This window comes from Folsomia candida, unplaced genomic scaffold (genome assembly GCF_002217175.1).
Source record: "Folsomia candida strain VU population unplaced genomic scaffold, ASM221717v1 Fcan01_Sc001, whole genome shotgun sequence".
In the NCBI taxonomy this organism is placed as follows: Eukaryota; Metazoa; Arthropoda; class Collembola; order Entomobryomorpha; family Isotomidae; genus Folsomia; species Folsomia candida.
The window spans coordinates 8,913,237-8,931,843 of NW_019091193.1; the positions used below are offsets into that span (position 1 = coordinate 8,913,237).

At 35.8% G+C, this 18,607-nt stretch overlaps 5 protein-coding genes across 7 annotated transcripts in view; 3 read left to right on the top strand and 2 right to left on the bottom strand.

The window, feature by feature from the left end:
* Positions 1 to 47: 47 nt before the first annotated feature.
* On the bottom strand, positions 48 to 5,643 carry LOC110858533 (MPN domain-containing protein). Of its 2 annotated transcripts, none has more exons than XM_022107367.2 (16): positions 5,432 to 5,643; positions 4,357 to 4,798; positions 4,067 to 4,241; positions 3,956 to 3,984; positions 3,718 to 3,886; positions 3,439 to 3,644; positions 3,280 to 3,351; positions 3,160 to 3,196; positions 3,024 to 3,074; positions 2,828 to 2,954; positions 2,742 to 2,750; positions 2,472 to 2,579; positions 2,364 to 2,374; positions 2,116 to 2,285; positions 1,943 to 2,026; positions 48 to 1,860 (listed from the first exon to the last, which is right to left on the bottom strand). In XM_022107367.2, exons 2-16 carry the CDS (start codon positions 4,753 to 4,755, stop codon positions 1,585 to 1,587), a joined length of 1,923 nt encoding a protein of 640 aa, XP_021963059.1. In that variant the 5' UTR covers positions 4,756 to 4,798; positions 5,432 to 5,643; the 3' UTR covers positions 48 to 1,584. The 2 variants fall into 2 exon arrangements, with proteins under 2 accessions (XP_021963059.1, XP_021963044.1); XM_022107352.2 differs by having other exon boundaries at positions 4,357 to 5,223.
* Positions 5,644 to 6,079: 436 nt separating this feature from the next.
* LOC110858558 (pyruvate dehydrogenase [acetyl-transferring]-phosphatase 1, mitochondrial) lies at positions 6,080 to 8,867 on the top strand. The gene is made up of 9 exons (XM_022107378.2): positions 6,080 to 6,251; positions 6,419 to 6,625; positions 6,707 to 6,845; positions 6,933 to 7,016; positions 7,075 to 7,178; positions 7,238 to 7,527; positions 7,608 to 7,802; positions 7,915 to 8,144; positions 8,234 to 8,867. Exons 2-9 carry the CDS (start codon positions 6,476 to 6,478, stop codon positions 8,518 to 8,520), a joined length of 1,479 nt encoding a protein of 492 aa, XP_021963070.1. The 5' UTR covers positions 6,080 to 6,251; positions 6,419 to 6,475; the 3' UTR covers positions 8,521 to 8,867.
* A 301-nt stretch (positions 8,868 to 9,168) lies between these two features.
* LOC110858569 (myosin regulatory light chain sqh) lies at positions 9,169 to 11,083 on the top strand. Of its 2 annotated transcripts, XM_022107397.2 has the most exons (7): positions 9,169 to 9,310; positions 9,532 to 9,638; positions 9,754 to 9,794; positions 9,922 to 9,982; positions 10,065 to 10,151; positions 10,246 to 10,475; positions 10,607 to 11,083. In XM_022107397.2, exons 3-7 carry the CDS (start codon positions 9,756 to 9,758, stop codon positions 10,715 to 10,717), a joined length of 528 nt encoding a protein of 175 aa, XP_021963089.1. In that variant the 5' UTR covers positions 9,169 to 9,310; positions 9,532 to 9,638; positions 9,754 to 9,755; the 3' UTR covers positions 10,718 to 11,083. The 2 variants fall into 2 exon arrangements, with proteins under 2 accessions (XP_021963089.1, XP_021963081.1); XM_022107389.2 differs by lacking the exon at positions 9,169 to 9,310 and having other exon boundaries at positions 9,423 to 9,638.
* A 791-nt stretch (positions 11,084 to 11,874) lies between these two features.
* The window catches only part of LOC110847864, a 38,492-nt gene continuing 31,759 nt past the window's right edge, over positions 11,875 to 18,607 (top strand). Inside the window, exon 1 of the mRNA XM_022094897.2 lies at positions 11,875 to 12,442. The gene's annotated coding sequence lies outside the window, so the exon portion shown is untranslated. The remainder of the gene's footprint in view (positions 12,443 to 18,607) is intronic.
* On the bottom strand, positions 17,169 to 18,573 carry LOC110841872 (apolipoprotein D). The gene is made up of 5 exons (XM_022087573.2): positions 18,307 to 18,573; positions 18,112 to 18,242; positions 17,906 to 18,033; positions 17,725 to 17,817; positions 17,169 to 17,561 (listed from the first exon to the last, which is right to left on the bottom strand). The coding sequence occupies exons 1-5, from the start codon at positions 18,421 to 18,423 to the stop codon at positions 17,443 to 17,445; spliced, it is 588 nt and encodes a 195-aa protein (XP_021943265.1). The 5' UTR covers positions 18,424 to 18,573; the 3' UTR covers positions 17,169 to 17,442.

Consider the following 18,607-nt stretch of genomic DNA (forward strand, 5'->3'; position numbering starts at 1 on the left):
TTTTATGCAATGTGGATTTTTAGATGCAACTCGTACAATAAAACCAGCCAAATTAATAGCGATTTATTATTAACCTTAAACTTTTGGGTTTATTTAATCAAATTGGACTTTGCAGAAGACACAGATCATCCTGTCTAAAAATAAGTCTATTCGTCTACATAAAAATATCAATACAAAAGGTTTCCACTAGTTTGGTACAATACTAGCAATATTTATTATTTCTAATATTTTATGTTGCGTACAATTAACATAGGTCAGTATCAAAGAGTACATACATAATAATACATTATGCTTTTGACACTGGATATGCTATTCTAATTTTATCTAAATGCCAAGAAAAGCTTCAAAAAAGGTACTCCCTAAATGCATTTGGTAATGTTTTCTGTATATACATATATGTATAATCGTATAACTTATTTACTAGTAGCAGAGATTGCAAAAACAAAACAAAAACAAGTTAGAATTCCGATGGTGCATGATCAGTTAGAGAGTAATTATAGTCTGCATTTTCATATCGTATATAAAACATTTCTGGCTTGTACTTTGTGTAAATTGTTAGCGTAAATACAATATTACAAACACAATTTCTAATTTTAAATATTATGCAAAATCGCTGCTTTTCAAAACCAGTTCCGTCTCCATAATTATTACAGTTGTAATGTTAAATTAAGTACATTGTATGTTGTATCCCCTGCTGCTTGTGTTATATAAAGGTTAACTAAAAAAGTTATGAAATGCATGGTGAAAATACATACAAAAAAATCCAGCCAACTTTCATTTGACAAGGTAGCTGAACCTTGACAAGGTTAAAAGTACCAATAGCACTCTGTTTCAATCCTAAAATTAATTAATTAATGTTTACTGATAGACATACTACCATGTAACTGCCGAGAGTTCATCATTTCATACTATCATAAATACTGTTGAGTAAATCTTACTATTTTTTCAATGGCAATTAGTTGTTCAGCTTTATATTAAAAGCAGTGTGTTTTTATCGAATACGAGGGGTCGTAATTTCAGTTATTATAAATGTAGCCGCGATTTTGTTTAGTAAATACTTATTATTACAAACTATTTCGAACATAGAATAACAGTAGCTTCAGAACAAAAATTTCCAGCTGGGGGGACGGAGACGAAGTCGTCAAAACTTTAAACTTTTCCTTCAATCATCCCCCAACCGGCAATGCGTATTTTGAAGTTACTGCCATTCTATATTTGAAGTCGTTTGAGTTTATAACGTATGTATATACGAACAGAAAAAAAACTTTGACGACACCTATTTATATTTTACAAAACATTGGACGTCTATCTTAAACAGAGACTCTTTGTACGACAGGAAAATATCAATTGTTGGAAGTCTTTCATCCATTCATTTCAGATCGAGCGTAGAAAAATTACTACAAAAACGACGACCGAGCAATCGTTCATATGAGACCAATTGAAACAAGGTGTACATATCTACAACTTTGTGTTATGTTTCTCTAACGTGACAACAACAGAGACGAGAGCGGAGTTATTATGTAACTAAAGTGATGTCAGTTTAATTTAAAGCCTATCGAGTTAATAGTTGCAGAATTTCAGACGTTAAGGTGGAGCGTCGTGATTATTATGCTCAGTCGATGGGGTTTCGTCAACTGGCGTAGAAGCCACTGGTGGTGTGGAATTGGACACCACAGAGTTTGGTGTTGATACTGAATTTAAAGCCGCAGAAGTAGATGATACTGATGATGTCGATACATTTGAGGATCCTGCAGAGCTAGCACACGCAACTGATAAAATTGGTGCGTTAAATAACAGTTTGACTTCGTCCCAAAAGTCGACATTCATCCTCGTTTCGGATATAATAGAAGAGAAAGACTCCTACAAAATCAATTAAGCACGTGAATTTAAATTCCAAAACAATTATATAATTTACAATTTAATTAATGTGATTCAGACATACCTGTAACTTTTCATATCTTCCGCTGGTTAAATCGTTAATATCTACAAGATCTTTTTTTTCTTTATAAAACTGTATGAGCGATGCCTATAATAAAAGTTGGATAAATAAATCAGCTTACAAAAATATGGACACAAATTTATCACGGGTGAACTTTTAAAAGTAATAAACTGTACCATTTCTTCAAGCAATTGTTTCAAGTTCACATTGGTAGGAGAGTAAGTGTCATATTCTATATTCATCGGTCTTCCTATATCCAATGGACGGTTTTCTGGAGGCGGCATAACCCAGAAGAACTGAACTGGAGAAGTTGTCAGATCCTCTTGGTTTGAGTAGCACAGTGGAGCTACAACAGTACAGAAGTTCAACAATATAAGTATTTGAAAGTTATTGTGGTTTAAGATGATTTAAATCAGACACTTACAAATAATGACTCTGTTAATCAGATGATACATGACAAATAAAATATAAATATAAATACAATGTTTGAATATTTTTTTCATAAATGCTTCATAAATAGTTGAATACTAACCCGACACATGGAATGTAGGACGACTCGGAAGCCCCTTTCATTACTATTTGATAATCTAACTGACGAGAAATATCATCCTTGGAAGGTTGAGGAGGAGCCTTAGGGTGACTAAAAGTACAATATATAAAATATCAAGTATCAATTAATTAAAGAAACACAATAACTATGTACTAATAGTAGTAATACTAATGACGATTTGACTAGAACCCAACATAGGCCATGTTGGGTGTTTATTTAAATTGAACAAAGGCCTTGCCACCATATCCTTACCTATGATACCTATAATCAAAAAGTTAATGGCATACTATTATTTATTTGAATATTTATTTGATTAAACTGAATGAATTTTAACTTACCATCCAACGACGTCATGACCGAGTCGTTGAATTTCCAATGCAATCCTGTTTCTTTCAATATCGCAGTCTATTGAGGATGAGTTGGGCATGAGGACTTTGCAAGGATGAGCTATCTCCATGCTTAAACCTGTGCAACACCAACGAATGTAAAATCTATCAACAAGTCAAAAAAAGTAGTCTACTATCTGATATTTACTGTTTTCATCGCTATTCCAACGTCCGGAGATATATCCTAGAGATTCTGTACCTATTAGAAAAAAATGAACGATTATCACAAGATAAAATGCTAAATTGCAATAATTGTAATACAAATTAGCCCGTGAAGGACTTACCGGTTATGTTACAATGAAAGTCTGCCAGTGCAAGAGCCTGTAAAATATAGTTTAAGATACAAGAAAAAATGTTATTGGGAAGTTTACACAATGCATGAATGAAACATATTAAACTCTTACTTCTGACGTGATTTTTACATAAAATGGTTGCAATCTATCTATTTCTTGAAATCTGGAGCAGCTTATCATTACCTGTTAAATGAGAATGAATATTGAACATTAATAATGTGAAAATTTATAAAAACTTGTTAATCAGGTTAAACATCCAGGAAATTGTACTTTAGCTCCTAGTTGTTGTGCGGATTGCAAGATAGGGTTGTTGTCCAAGTGTTCGCCAAATTTTAAAACACAGAATGCAGAGTGATCTTCATCATCGGACCCATCATCCGACGTAGACGATGCACCGTTGGAAATGTGTCTAATGTCTATGGCGCCTTCTCGAAGACGTTTGAACCAGACAGTTTTATAGTAGTCGAGCTTCAAACCTAGAGAATTAAAAAAAAAGATTAGAGTAAGTTCATGTGAACATGAAGGATAAAATATAACCTTGTGGCATACCTTTATATTTAATAGATGCCCATCCACAACCAGATTTGCGTAGAATCTTATCAGGATTAATAATCTGCTTGCATGCAATTGCCCATGCAGATGGTGAGGAATATTGTAGAGACGTTTCTTGGGATCTGATTTGACCGTTTTCCGAAAGATCTCCAATAAATTTTTGTCCCTGTCATTAGTAACCACAAATTAAACGTCGTGTTTATATTACAAACATATTTTGAACACTGAGACTTACATGGTACTCCAAACTCATTGTGCCTTCCCCTAGGATCAACATAGTTTTGTTAAAAAGTTTGCCGCAATTCCAATTCTGGTATTTCATTATAAATAAATTAAGAATTGTTACCTTGTTTGAGTATTCCAGCTTCGAGTAACATTTGAAGGGTTACGCTTCTTTTGGTAAAGGTTGGAGTCATATGATTATGCGGCCCATTTGTCGTCTGAAATGTGCTGCTGCTAATCGAATGACTGTCGCCAGATTCTGTCTTGTCGCTTCTTTCTCCATCTCCAAATGTGTCATTCTACATAGATAAATGCAACATTAAGTGATAAGCATATGAACCAAATAGCGACAAAATTTAAATATTTAATAAGCCTTGAGGAATGGATGAAACTTGTGACATTCCGAAAACTTACATTTATAGAGCCATTTGTTGGTGGGTTATCGATCGATGCTGGTGAAGAATTAGGCTCCCTTTCTGAAGAAGAACCTGCGGGAGTTCCGGCCATACTGTTTGGGGTGGAAGTTTTCATTCTGGGGGAAGAGGCCGACTTTCGATTGGAGTCTTTCGACCTTCTCGCAATTTTGCAGGGAGGGAAGGGTGAGGTGTCATTATTGGTTTGCTCCGTTTCAGAAATATCTTTGTTGTTGATATTGTTTACTTCCGTATCTCCGTCGGAAACAATGTCATTGTTTGAGGAACATTTCGCCGCTTCATCGTCATCCTTGGTATCCTCCAAGTAACTGTTGTTGTGATGGTGGTTATTATTGTTTTGAGTTTCATTAACAACAGGTACGGCCTCCTTATCCATCATGACCAGGTAGAGATGTTCATGGAAGGGGGGCGGTTCAAGAGTTCTTTTCAAGAATGGACAAGATCTGTGATTAATCGCTATACATACGCACTTATTGTATATTTTTACTAATCAGTGGCGTGTCCGTCCAAAATTCAGTACAATACCACTTTGAGACTTAAAGATTCGATGATGTGATACAATTTGTTCTTGTTCAGTTCCTAATTAATTGTACAGCCTTATAGATTTTTCTTCAGATTTCCAATTCTCTTTCTTCGTACAGGTATGTTTAAAAAATGCGATGTGGACTGTCTTATTTTCTAAATTATTTAGTCTATTTCAACGAGTGTCTTCATCCCCTCACTTAACCGAAGGTGTGATAATTGTGTCATTGTTATACAAATTTCCGTCATATTTATCTTTAATCTCTATTTCCAAAGTTGATCATCATTTTTGGCATTCCAAATCCAATAAATTGCTGCAGTGTGTCTGCACAGAACCACAATATAAACATTTATTTAGTACATAATTTGTGTCAATAAAGCCTAACGCAACATAAAGATCACACCAAGGTTAAAGATCACTCAATCATATGCATAATTTGTCAATTCGAGATCATATGACGCGAATGTGACAACAATGCACACAAGGCATCCAAAATAATCACAAACAAAAACGGAGCGAAGGAGCTTCTTACCTGGTCAACTTGGTCGCCGCCACGGACAAATCACAACGTATTGGTCACCCTGGGCAGGACTTGGAACCCCCTACTGAGCACTTTGCAAATGTGGGACATGGGGCTGGGAGAGCTGTCAAAATTTTAAAAAATTGACGGAAATTTGTCAAAGTTGATGAAAAAGTGGAGATTTGTAATTGAGTAGTTGATGGCGGGTGAGGCGGCTCAGGCAACGGGGAAGGAGAAAACTGTTTGGACGGTGAATAGTGAATCAAGCCCGTGTTATTTCGTAGAACGCTACTACAGTATGAATCATATACAGTATGATGCATCCTAAATTTGTTGAAGATTTAGATTATGAAGTAAATTGTCTTGTTTACTTTCTTAGCTTTCTTTTCTTTGCAGCATTGGACCTTATAGTTGACTTAAAATAATCTGAATCCGGATTATCGGCGTGAAATTTTGGAACGATTCTACTATTTTCAAGGGTTTGGCATATTTGTGATCATGTTCTGCAATATTAGCGACAGTTTGAGTTATAAAGTGTACATAATACAGTTATACATTTTATTTAATAAAGGGTTATCTAACTATCTAGATGGACGTGTCTCACATCATACAGAACAGGTATTACAAGTTATTAGAGTCAGTAGAGAGCGGCGACCAATGTGTCTCACCGTTGCCAAACTCACGGCGCCAACCACCACCCTACTACTCCACTTTGGTCATTTTCATGTTCAAGTTTTCGGGAAAAATTTAATTATCAATTAAAGAAATGGCGAAATCCAATAATAACAATTATTGGCATAATTAACGTAACGTGTTATCACCCATTTTACTTGTAAGTCCTGTGGTTCATTTGGCTTAGTTGCAAGTTACTTCTCTTTAATTTTCGTTTTGATTAGTTTTTTAATTTTTTTAAATTTTACATACTTTAGGTTAAACTTATATCTTATTCTTTGTTACTTTGAACTTGAATTTGATTCTTACTTTCTTTGTCCCATATAGGCAAAGGTGGAAGGGAGAAAGTTGCAAATTCTGGTCCTATTCGTGGTTGGTGGATTGATGGCTGTTTGTTTACGAAAATATGGCCAGATTCCTGTACAAGCAACTTGTAACTTGCTTGTAACAAGCTGGGCTCCTCTGTTGTCTCGGTTGTTTCTTGTTCCTGGAATTGGCAGCAGAAGACAGTATGTTAAAATATCCCCCTCTGAGGTAACCAGATAATGGCATTGTGGGATATAATTCTATGATTGGAAAATAATATATTTCTTCTGTCTATGATGGTGTGCTTAGGCGACAGCTTTGCTACAGGAAAATGAGTATAGCGAAGAGGTTAACTACAATTCCGTAAAATCCTTTGACACAAATCAACTTTCGTCCAATAACCCGGTCGAAGATGCTAGAGCAGAGGGACGCGCTCTGTATACGACTGGTAATTCAATTTATCTACATAAGCCTAATGAAGCATTGTATCAAAATTTTACACTATTTTATATTCATGGCTATTGGATATATGCAGGAATGTTGTTTGGTGTTTTTGATGGTCATGGTGGCCCATCTTGTGCTCAAGTCGTGGCGAAACGGTTGTTGAATTACATTGCAGGTGAGAAAATACTGGTCTCAGTTCACTTCAATTCTAAAATGTACATTTTTAATTATAGCCACTATGTTACCTGCCGAAATGCTTAAAGAGATTTCTAGTCCTGGGTCTTTGCCTTCCAAAGATGTGTCGCTTTTACAATTTTACAACGATAATTTTGAATTGGTATGTAATAACATTACTTACTACATAAAAAACAAATCGTATATAAATCTAAATTTTAGGTCCAAGATTTATCAACGCTTTATTCAAAGAGTTTCAACAAATTCCTTCACAAGTTACACTCAAATTCGACACGAGAATTTAAAATGGCTGATGCAATATGTGAATCTTTTGTAACATTGGACGATAATATTTCAGAGGAAGCAAAATTAGAAAAATTGGATCCTTCTAGAAAAGTCAAGCCGGATAGCTTACATATGAAAACATTGTCAGTAGCACTTTCGGGATCTGTTGGCTGTATAGCACATGTAGATCAAGAACATTTGCATGTAGGCAGTAGTGGGGACTGTAGGCAAGTTACACTCACAAAGATATGTAGTAACTAAATAGTTTTGATGATGACTAATTAATTTATGGTTTCATATTTATTAGGATTGTGCTAGGTTCGTGGGATAGTGAAAATGAATCATGGGTTGCCCATGTCCTTACTGAAGATCATAATGCTGATAATGCCAAAGAAGTGACCCGTCTTGTCAACGAGCATCCGGAGAACGAAAGAGATTCAATTATTCGTAACGATAGACTATTTGGACAATTAGTTCCATTGAGAGCTTTTGGAGATGTTAGGTAACTCAAAAGTAACACTGCATTCATTAAATACATAATCAAATATGTATGTCGTATTATAACTTAGAACTAAACATTGTTAAACCAACACTTGCTTAAACTATTTTGCTAGGTTCAAGTGGACTGCAAATGACGTCAAGGATTATTTGGTACCAATGTTAGGGGAACAAGCAGTTATACTTTCTAGTCTAACCCCACCCTACTTGACCGCTAAGCCTGATACTTTCTACCACAAGCTTCGTGCGAGTGATAAATTTATGATTTTGGCAACCGATGGGCTCTGGGATTTACTTTCACCTTCTCAAGCTGTTCACCTTGTTGGAGAGCATACATATGGAAAAGGTTTCGCTGAAATCATTTTATTAACTAGTTAAAACATATTCATAATATGTCTTTATAATGTCTCAAATTAAACTTGTTTTCAATTTCAGAGGCTCTGAAACCTTTTAATCTCCCTGAGAAAGGGCCCATAGCGCTCGGAAATTTACATGGAACACTTACGTCTCGAATTTTGGCGAGCAAACTTAAACCTATTGATGCCAATTCGGCCACACATCTAATTAGACACGCACTTGGTGGTACAGAACATGGGCTTGATCATCAACGTTTAAGCCAACTGTTAACCCTACCAGATGACAGCGTTCGTTTATTTAGAGATGACATAACAGCTTCAATAGTTTTCTTCGATAGTGAATTTTTGAGTACTCGTCCATTATAGTCATTTGAACATTAATAGCGAACACGAGCATGTGACATTTAAGTGTGTATTTTATCCTGTATATTCGTCATGCTACCTGTAGAATGAATATTATTCCGTAATCTCAAAGTTCATAATATGCGTGACCTTATTCTAACCTCTAGTCGTTCTCGTTGCGTTCTTCTACTTACATCGGCAAGTAGTAGTATTTACCTTATTGCAATCATATAATGTGGTAAAAATATAAACCATTTTAAGTTCTGTCTCCGGAAGGCAATAAAAACACGCACATTTAATTACCTTAAATATTTTTTGTCTCACATTGAACAATAATGATTATAACTTTGTTGCTAATTCAGTTAAACATATCTGCTACAATCAAACGATAATTCAGCATCAACGATAAAATAAACCGTTGCAATAAATTTCAGTCCATATCCCGATATGTTGCGATATGCATATATAATAAACAATGGAGATTCATACATACATGTAAGTACGTCATCATTGTACGTAGAAGGCTAAATGAAAGTTGAAAGCCAAATTCAGACAACTCGCCATTATTGCATAAATAGCTAAAGCACACCATGTTTGGTAGTATATTCAGACTCGGATGGAATGTATCAGCCCATTTTTTACAATATGCATATTATTCACAAGCCAAACTTTGAATTCCAACAGTATACTAAAAATTTTACAACAATGCCAGCATATCACATTCTTTGATGTTTAACTGCTCATATACTAGTTCTGCAAAAAGTTGACATCAAGTTCGGAGCACAAATTGCATATAGAAAGCGTACAAAACAAGGTACGAAATAGCTCAGTAATTTGGAATAAGGAGGATATTATCACTGTATCACCATAAGAAAATCCCTCAGCGACTAAAAGTTGGCCATCTGTGAGATCATCATCCTGCTGCTCCTGCTCGAAGCCGATCCCCACACAAATACTTTCTTTATCCGTTTCCTGCCTGTTAACTCATTCAACTCACTCCCATCCGTTAGTAATTGTCATCTGTTATTTTTCTAGCAATTGTCCAGTCACTCGACCCACCCACAAAGTTTACAATTTCCAGAGTGAAAAAACACCTTACAAATTTTCTGTTGACTTCCAGCAACACAAAAAAACATCTGCCAGTAAGTTTTGTTTTGACCATGTTCTAGATGAATTTGGAAAGTATTAAATGTTGTAAAGGATTCTTTTGACATTTGTAAATAACGATTGTACTGACTACAAAATTATATTTTACAGAAATGTCAGCAAGGAAAACAGGTCGTCGCGGCGTGACCAAGGTAGACTTAACTCGCCAATATGATGATTTTATAAAAACGCATGTCAATGATATAAATTTGTAGAAATTATTGTTAGTACAAGTACACTTTACTTATTCATACCTTATTCAATTTTTTTCACACCTAGAAACGTGCCCAGCGTGCCACGTCCAATGTCTTCGCTATGTTTGACCAAGCTCAAATTCAAGGTAAGACAAATCCTGTTAAATTCTGTTATTTCCGTCCGTTGTAAGAAAATTCTGCAATTTAATATTCTTTTTTTAATTCAAGAGTTTAAAGAAGCATTTAACATGATAGACCAGAATAGGGATGGTTTCATTGATAAGGAAGACCTTCATGACATGTTGGCCTCACTTGGTTAGTATTAAATTAATAGTAACGATGTGATTGTTCATGTTTTATTTTTGAAAATGTACAGGACACTTTTTACATGCTTTTTTCTATTTAACAGGAAAGAATCCCACTGATGACTATCTCGAGGCAATGATGAACGAAGCACCGGGACCAATCAATTTTACAATGTTCTTGACCTTGTTTGGTGAAAGACTTCAAGGTACAGATCCAGAGGACGTTATAAAAAACGCATTTGGATGCTTTGACGAGGAAAATTTGGGGCATGTTAACGAAGAAAAGTTGCGAGAATTGCTCACCACGATGGGAGACAGGTTTACGGATGAGGAGGTAACTAATCAATACTAATTGTATTGTTTAATTATTCAATATAAGTTGTCCAAAAACATCAGAAATATTTAATTGGTGAATTATGTATGTTTTGTAAAATTGAAATATAAGTAACCCTGTTTCTTTTTTAGGTGGACGAAATGTTCCGTGAGGCCCCTATAAAGAATGGGTCTTTCAACTACGTAGAATTCACAAGAATTCTTAAGCATGGTGCCAAAGATAAGGATGAACAAGAAGCCTAAGTCGCCTGACTCCTAACGACATAAATATAGAAAGACGAATTGTATGTACTAATAATTTAAATTATCTTTCTCCTTCGGGTGGGTGGCTTCTTCGGCCTGTTTCTAATATCTTTGACTTATAAAAATGTGGTCAAGTTTAGCCATAGTTTAAGAATCACCTAATCCACCTCATTCCTTATAAAGTATTATGCTCGTTGTCTTTAAAGTAACTTTCACTTTGTCTATTCCGGTGGATCCATTCCGCATGATTGTCTAACAACTGCAGAAAATGCATAACATTAGTATCTTTTATACACATATTATCGTGCCTACTTTTGTACTACTCCAATTGTCCGTAAATAATAAATCAACCCTGTCAACTCTAGAGCGGCATGACCTCAATATGATTCCAATTCATACATTGTAGCGTTCTAATTCCAGAAGAACCTTTTGATTTATTTCTTGTCACCACAAAAGTCGGGTGCACATCAGTTTTTATATTCCTTTATGATGATACCAAGCCAAGATGATACATCGTCCTTCCTTCTTGTACATATATGCAATAGAAAACTACAAGAGTGGGTCATTTATAATGGCTCATATGCACATTCTGAGCCTGAATTTCTGACTATAACAAATCCAACGCTACCCTTGTACAGTGCGGGTGTCCATTCTAAGTCGTGTGCTTATGTAAGAGAAGAAAGGCCGATTGATGCATGTGTGTGTATACTAGGAGGGTCGTTTTAGAATATAATGCAAGAAGCATGAATTTCATCGCGTAGAAAGTACGTCCAAATTCACTCGCTTATATTACATCCCCCATCATCATCCTGCGCATTTCCTCCAATTCCCTCACCGTAGGAGAATACCCGGAGAAGAAATGGAATGAAATGCCCGGAGAGCTGCTGTGTTGACGCTGCTTGCACAAGGCTCTGCTGCTGCTTGGTCGTAAAAGCATAACCATTGCATTGCACTTGGTAATAATAAGAGGACCAAGGTTGTACCACTGAGGAGGCACTGGAGCTACGTATATGTTGAAACTTTCCCCTTGAACCCTTGTATCCTAAATCCAAGCAACTTCCTTCGCAGCATCTCTCACTCTGGCATCCCAAAACTAAACCCGTGCTCTTCCGTCGAGGGTCCGAGAGATCTCCGTTTTTATTCTACGACGGATTCTGCTGAAAGAAGGAGCACAAACTCTCCTTCGTTCCTCCTACTAACTAACTATCCATTCTCCGGGTGCACATTATAGATAAGTGGTGTTGGTGGGTACTCCTCGCATTGTGGTGGACCCAAGGTCTTCTTCTGCTCCTCCGTCCGTGGTGCAGAGTTGTGGGCTTTCTCTATTGACATGAGCTTTCGCCGGATCTATCTCTCAACCGCTACCTATTATTTACCATTTCACTCCAACCCACGGTCGTCCGAGGGACACGGCTATTTCCAGTTCGTGGTGACGTTTCGTCATCATCAGTAGTGGTGGAGGATATCTCATCGATTTGAAATAAGTAAAACTGAGAAAGAGAGAGAGTGAGCATACATTTCTCGGTTGAGAAAGTTTGTGGCAGTTCTCACTTTCCTCTGGCTGATGGTGGACGTGTGAGCCTAGAAGCACAAGGTATTAGCAGAGAAAGAAAGAATAGAGTTTTTTGTGGAACGTGTTCTACTTCGAGTACAACAACACAAATCAACCTCATTTTCTCTTGAAGGAACGACCCACCTCCACACCGCTTCACTGCAGTTTTTGAGGTAAAAAGGCTTCCCTTTCACCTATTATTTGTTATTGTTGTGTCTCGAAAGCAATAACACGGCAAGGATCGATTTCTACGACATGACTCATACTCATCTGATATAAAGTTTGCTCCACATTGCGAAATTTCATGAGTTGATTGGGTATTAATTATTGCTGCATGCAGTTCAGTACACAAATTTGACCTGCATTTTCATTCTCTAGTCCTATTTTATATGTAGCTCTATATATAAAACTCTGCGTGTAGTGAAAGTCCATAAATGCTATGTAAAGCTGGCGTATTTGCAATGTAATTATAATGGAGGTGTGCTCGGATTTCTGCTTGAGGTGTATGCATTCATGGAAAATGTACGTGTATTCATTCTACTATCTGGGCACACAAGAAATCCCAAATCTTTTGTGTGTGAAAGCAAATAATCCATTTGTAACCGGCGAATGCAGAAGGAACCCAATCGGATGAGTGGAATTTTCACTGGGTATAGATAATTATATGGTGATTACTTATTACAAAGGGTATTATTATGATATGGTACGGCGTATTACACACAAGTTCAGAAGTTAAATCTTATGACTTATTTTGCTCAGAATGAATGTCCACTATACTTCCGAACGAATACACAGAGACATTGAAATTCAGCTATCGTCGCGTGACTTTTGACAATAAAATGGAGCATAGGTTAAGTAGTGGCTTTATGGGATGCGGACATGTGGGCGATGAGGAGTTTATGAAATGCAAGTATTTCTAACCTATAGGCACTACTTCCTGTATTTAGCTGGGCTATTTTTGACATTAAATCACAAGGGATATGAACAAGCTGCATGCTATAAATTTACGCATCAATACTCGTTGGGAGGGTTTCACCAATTATTATTTTTCTGGTTCAATTAACTCAACCATGCTGAGAATTATTGCGGCATTGTTTGCTCGCACAAGAAACGGGATATATATAAATATATGCTTTCAATTTGGTGTGGCTGCTCCTGGGGAGAAAGTTTATGAGTTTACGACGTCGCCGTATGCATTCGCCGAAAAAGTAGCTAAACAGTTGTGTATGAAACGTGGACGGATTTCGTCATAAAATAACGCATTTCTACGAACGTCGCAACAAAAACTTTACGACCCACCAACCCTGAACTTGATCTCATGTGCTTTATTTACAAGCACATTCACTGAAAGGTTAACTTATTAAATTGAAAGCGGAAAGTTACATGTCACCGATTCAACGTGACATCGGCATTGTTACACACTACAAAATAAAACTGAAATTAATTTTTTGTAATATTTTCACACATTCAATTACCCCTCTTCTCGCTACACCAAAATATCTTTATAAGCATGTATGTAGGTAATAAAAGCAAAATGAAAATGCATTTATGGCCGCTTCTTCTCCTTCTGAGTGTAAAATATTTTACGAGCTGTCCGTTCCTACAAGAAAAGAACCAAGCTTTGAATTCTGCATTACGAAGCCAACACAAACTAACGTTGAACTTGCTTGGTATGCTTGGTTCGAGTCAACATTAGTGTCAATGGGACGCTAAATAGGAAACAAAAATCACTCCGAGGGGATTACAAGGATACAGATAGAGCATCTCTATACATAAATACATAGAGATGCTCATTTCTCCTCTCTCTGAGGAGAAATCTCTTTTGTTGGTAAGATATGACTGAAGTGGGCTATTTTTCTTGTTTCATTACCACATGTGATACTTGAATTTTGGGGAGGAATACGAAGGGAAAGATGAACTATGACATTTTCAGGAAACATTACTATGCAGTTTATGTAGTAGGCGCACATTGTGCAACCCCGTGTAATTATAAAAGTAATTACAAATAACCTAGAAAATCTGCAAATCCATACGTTTAGTTCCTGCTTACATATGTATGCTATTTGTAGGCATTGCCGAATGTATACATATATTCGGATAATAATGATTGTAATAATGATTGTCACTTTCTTCCAATTGGACAAACGGAATTTCGGAAGCCAAATTGATATATACTTATTCTCCACAAATTCTACGAAATTAAGAAAGGGCAAACTTAAAATCCTGGATTTCAAACGCTTTCATTATCCAACAATTGACAGTGAATGGATTGGAATTCTTTGAACTTTTGACATTTGGATTTGCGGGAGTGTCCAAAGTCGGCGAGTTGTGTCGAGATGAAATCAAGTATTCCATTCATTCAGATTGTATTGTGAGATGAAATGTGTATAGATATATGTAGAATACCGAGCCCTTCCCTTCGGTCTGATCCAATTATACTTTCTCGGGTAGGTCGGATGTGTTATTGCTCGCTCTTTCGACAAGTGCTTCTGTATTCTACGAATATTTGGGGGAGTTTTGTTAATATTTCCAGGAATCCGTTATTCCGTTCGTGAATCCATCTCCCTTTTGAACATCTGCTCCAAGAGTTCGGTACACAAATTCATTATTACACGGTTTTTGGGTGACTAGGGCTTTCTGTGTCTCATGAGAGAAAAGTTATGGCATGAGGTTATACTGAACTGAGATTAGCGAATGTTTATATAATTCATGTTGTTTTCTAGTATAGAGTAGTAATGCAGTTTTTATTTGTTGTGTAATTTCTCAAATTGCATGCCCACGATCATTAACTATAAGAAATATAATCCTACTGTACCTATCAAAGTTTAGAATTTTAGAACCTGATCTTGCTAACATGCAATGTTATAAAGAAATGGAATACTATGTAAATATGTAAGTAAATCGTCGTAGAGTGGGTTTACCTAATACTGGCTTCCTTTATCATATAATATGAGAATATGTATGGCTTACTAGCAATTCAAGTTTTTACTCCAAACGAGTCAAAAATGCATAAGTATGTATACAATACAAAAATTTATACTAGTACACGACCCAGGTAAAAATGTCGGTTAATAAGTATATGCCATTATCTCGGTTTGATTTTGTGCGAGTATTATTAATCAATTCATTTAATGAGTTTTTTGTCGAGAATGCATTTAATGTGTAAGTTCTCAAGATGAAAATAATTATGTAAAGTAGCCGTATCGATAGCTAAGAAATTTTAGGTTACCGTATTCAGGAAAATATCGTCTTGGGACAATGTGGTACGTCAAATAATTTTTTGACATCCGTTGAAACAGGGTTAAAAAATATTTCAGGTGAAAATTTCACATTGTTATTCTAATTGACAAAACACGCGAACTACAGTATGAAGAGGATGCACGGGTCTGTTGGAAATGCACAATTTGTAAGAACGCTTAACATTTCCCAGTATAATTAAATACGTTTTAATACAAAAAGCATAATTGTCTTTATGCCGTTACCTGTACCTTAATACTATACAACGTATTTGCATATGTGTAGACAGGAAAATGCACAGATTTCCTTATTGAATCCGTTCTAATAAATTGATCAAATTAAGAAGTAGATACTCAATTTGAGTCTTTAAATCATATCAGTCACGACCGTGACCCCAAACATGTTTGCATGTGGTTCTAGCCAATCATCCTCCTAATCTCAATCTGGTAATTTGCCAAATATATATTCGGGACAGGATTTGTTTTCACTTGATTAATACCTTTGGTGAATAACAATGCAATTTTTGTGCATTAATTTTGCACTTAAAAAATTTTTAACATAAAATATTACAACGAAGTAGGTCAGGCTGAAAGTGTCACAGAAAAGTGCGGTTTTGTACAAGTATTGTTTAAATGATTATTTATTGGTATCTCTATCCCGTATTTTATTGAAACTTAAGACCAATAACAGTACTAAAATATATATGTATAAGCTCCTCCATTTAATTCTGGCCAGTGAAATTGACTTTGTAATGGAAAACCCGTCGTGACCTATTTCCGACGGGCTTATCAGCGCAAAAAGTCAAGTTTTGAACGACGGGTTCTTTGTTCTTGTCACTGATACGAACGCACGAAGCCAAGGAAAGTGAAACGAAAGACGGAAGTTGAGCTGCCTACTTCATTTTGTAACTGTTTCACATAGCACGCAGAGTATTTACATTTCGGTTTATTTGCAAACATGGACAGCTTCGACAGAATTACGTATGTTGGGCCCAATTTCATTGATCTCGCGATTGGCCAAGCAACATGTTTTGCCTTCAAAGTCCAAATAGTTTAATAATAGTTTGCAAATCTTAGAATTATGCCTCAATGTTGACCATACCAGTTGATGCACATGTAGATATAATGCATACTATTAAATATAGCAAATAATGTCATTCGATTTCAACTCGATACCTCTGAACCCCAAATTTCTTTGACAGGTGAGGTTAGTTGAGATAAATGACTTTGAATGTTCTTCTAGTAGATGTCAAAGCCATATACATAGTTATTTATTAGATATGAAAAGTTCGGAAAGTGGTTAGCATAATGTATTTCAGCGTCGTACCAGACTTCTGCATGCACTTATTGTTTGGACATTTGTTCAGGTTGTTAGTTTCCATTGCTTTCTCCACAATTTTCCTGTCACGAACGATATCTATTGACCTAACAGAATTTCTGTAGATATTGGAATGACCAGTTTTTTACTTGAGAGTGAATAGCAATGACATGAAGGTGCAAACGTAAAAGTGTTGGTTGGATATCCCAAATATGTAGCTACATACTAGATATAATTTTTGTCTCTTCGGTTGACAGCTCTTTACTTGAGACTCTTTACTTAATGTTAAATTCCATCCATGTAACATCTTACGGAAACAAAAGAATCTTACTACGAAATCAGATATACATATGTAAAACAATCACGGTTTATTGCGTACTAAATTTTATCGCATGCAAAATCTTATCTTATGGTGAGTAGAATAGAGAAAGCATTTGTGAATCCTCTAGAGAAATGGCACGTTTTCAATACCAATTTGTTCATCCAACGTAAAATACATAATAAGTTCCATCCAACATACATATCAATTTTTTTTTAAATCGGTTACGAGTAGGAATAAATATAAATATTTAAGCGTAGTCAACTTAGTTAAATAATTTTGAGATAGTGATTAATGTTTTCAGCAAGTGCTTGGTTGTAAGAAACTTGTATCGATTTTAGACTTGGCTAGAGAATCTCGTACAAGTTTTTTAACTTCTGGAGGATATGTCACGTCTCTTGCAAGAATCCAAACACTTTCTGGAATTACCAAAAAACCAATTTTTTAATTGAAGTGAATGCATGCGCATGAGTGCTAAACCATACATTTTAGACTATATAACTGCAATTTATAAGAACTTGCAAGAAATTGGTAGTAATTAGAATACCACAGAGACTTAAATATACATATCTAAAGACCTACCAAAATGGACCCCCATCAAGGGTAAACACGACCATTTGATTGCATAATTGACATAATCCGTGTCAATGAGTTTATAGATATACGTCTTTTGAACTACAAAAGGCAAAAAATATTATTACCAAACAAATCATGTACCAGATTATAAATTCGACTACGTCAAATAAAGATATAAATGCTTCACCTTCAGTTTGGAGATAGTACGGATTTATAATGGACAATGTCAACTGCATGTTTCCCGTTTTTCCAGAACCTGCAGTATCTGGGTCCAAAAATATCGTTTTTCCAGGGAAAGCGATTTTATTACCTGAGCTATAAAGCACACGCAACAAATAATTATCATTATTAAAATACACCGGCTGCATATACTTTTTCAAAGATAATACTTACACAGATTCTGTAAAACGAATTTGAGTGTTTAGAGTTCCATCATGATTTGCCGTGTAGTTTACGGAGATGCATGTTCCAGATGCTTCTAGTGCAAAAAAGTATTTTTCCACTTCATACCAATTTCCTGGGTACTGGAAAACGAGTTTATGCATTCGTGTAATTTGTGTTAAAAAAAATAATTGTACTAATTTTTACCTTTTCTAAGTTTAAATTTTTGAACGGAGGAATATCAGGACATGATCCCGGTAGAGGTATTTGACTAACCACGATTTCACCCCACAGCAGGAGCAGCGCAAAAATGTAGGCGTTCATTATTGTGAACTTGTAAATTACTTACGACTACCGAAAAAGAAGTAGCTCCAAATCACGAAGGAATAAAATTGTGGCACAGAATCGCTAGGTTTATATACTTTTTTCTTAAACAGTTCCATGAACTGGTACGAGCCATATAAGTCCTGTTATTTCAGAAGAACACACTCTTGATTTGGGCAAAATG

Excerpts from the sequence above, each read along its gene's own strand:
- LOC110841872 (XM_022087573.2), bottom strand. The coding sequence starts at position 18,423 with ATGAACGCCTACATTTTTGCGCTGCTCCTGCTGTGGGGTGAAATCGTG. Across the intron at positions 17,818-17,905 it reads GTACTATCTCCAAACTGAAG|TTCAAAAGACGTATATCTAT; the intron begins GTGAAGCATTTA and ends TGCCTTTTGTAG. Across the intron at positions 17,562-17,724 it reads CTTGATGGGGGTCCATTTTG|AAAGTGTTTGGATTCTTGCA; the intron begins GTAGGTCTTTAG and ends TGGTAATTCCAG.
- LOC110858558 (XM_022107378.2), top strand. The coding sequence starts at position 6,476 with ATGGCTGTTTGTTTACGAAAATATGGCCAGATTCCTGTACAAGCAACT. Across the intron at positions 7,803-7,914 it reads AGAGCTTTTGGAGATGTTAG|GTTCAAGTGGACTGCAAATG; the intron begins GTAACTCAAAAG and ends CTATTTTGCTAG. Across the intron at positions 8,145-8,233 it reads AGAGCATACATATGGAAAAG|AGGCTCTGAAACCTTTTAAT; the intron begins GTTTCGCTGAAA and ends TTTCAATTTCAG.
- LOC110858533 (XM_022107367.2), bottom strand. The coding sequence starts at position 4,755 with ATGATGGATAAGGAGGCCGTACCTGTTGTTAATGAAACTCAAAACAAT. Across the intron at positions 3,645-3,717 it reads GGCATCTATTAAATATAAAG|GTTTGAAGCTCGACTACTAT; the intron begins GTATGCCACAAG and ends TTAATTCTCTAG. Across the intron at positions 3,352-3,438 it reads CACAACAACTAGGAGCTAAA|GTAATGATAAGCTGCTCCAG; the intron begins GTACAATTTCCT and ends CTCATTTAACAG.
- LOC110858569 (XM_022107397.2), top strand. The coding sequence starts at position 9,756 with ATGTCAGCAAGGAAAACAGGTCGTCGCGGCGTGACCAAG. Across the intron at positions 9,983-10,064 it reads TGACCAAGCTCAAATTCAAG|AGTTTAAAGAAGCATTTAAC; the intron begins GTAAGACAAATC and ends TTTTAATTCAAG. Across the intron at positions 10,152-10,245 it reads TGACATGTTGGCCTCACTTG|GAAAGAATCCCACTGATGAC; the intron begins GTTAGTATTAAA and ends TCTATTTAACAG.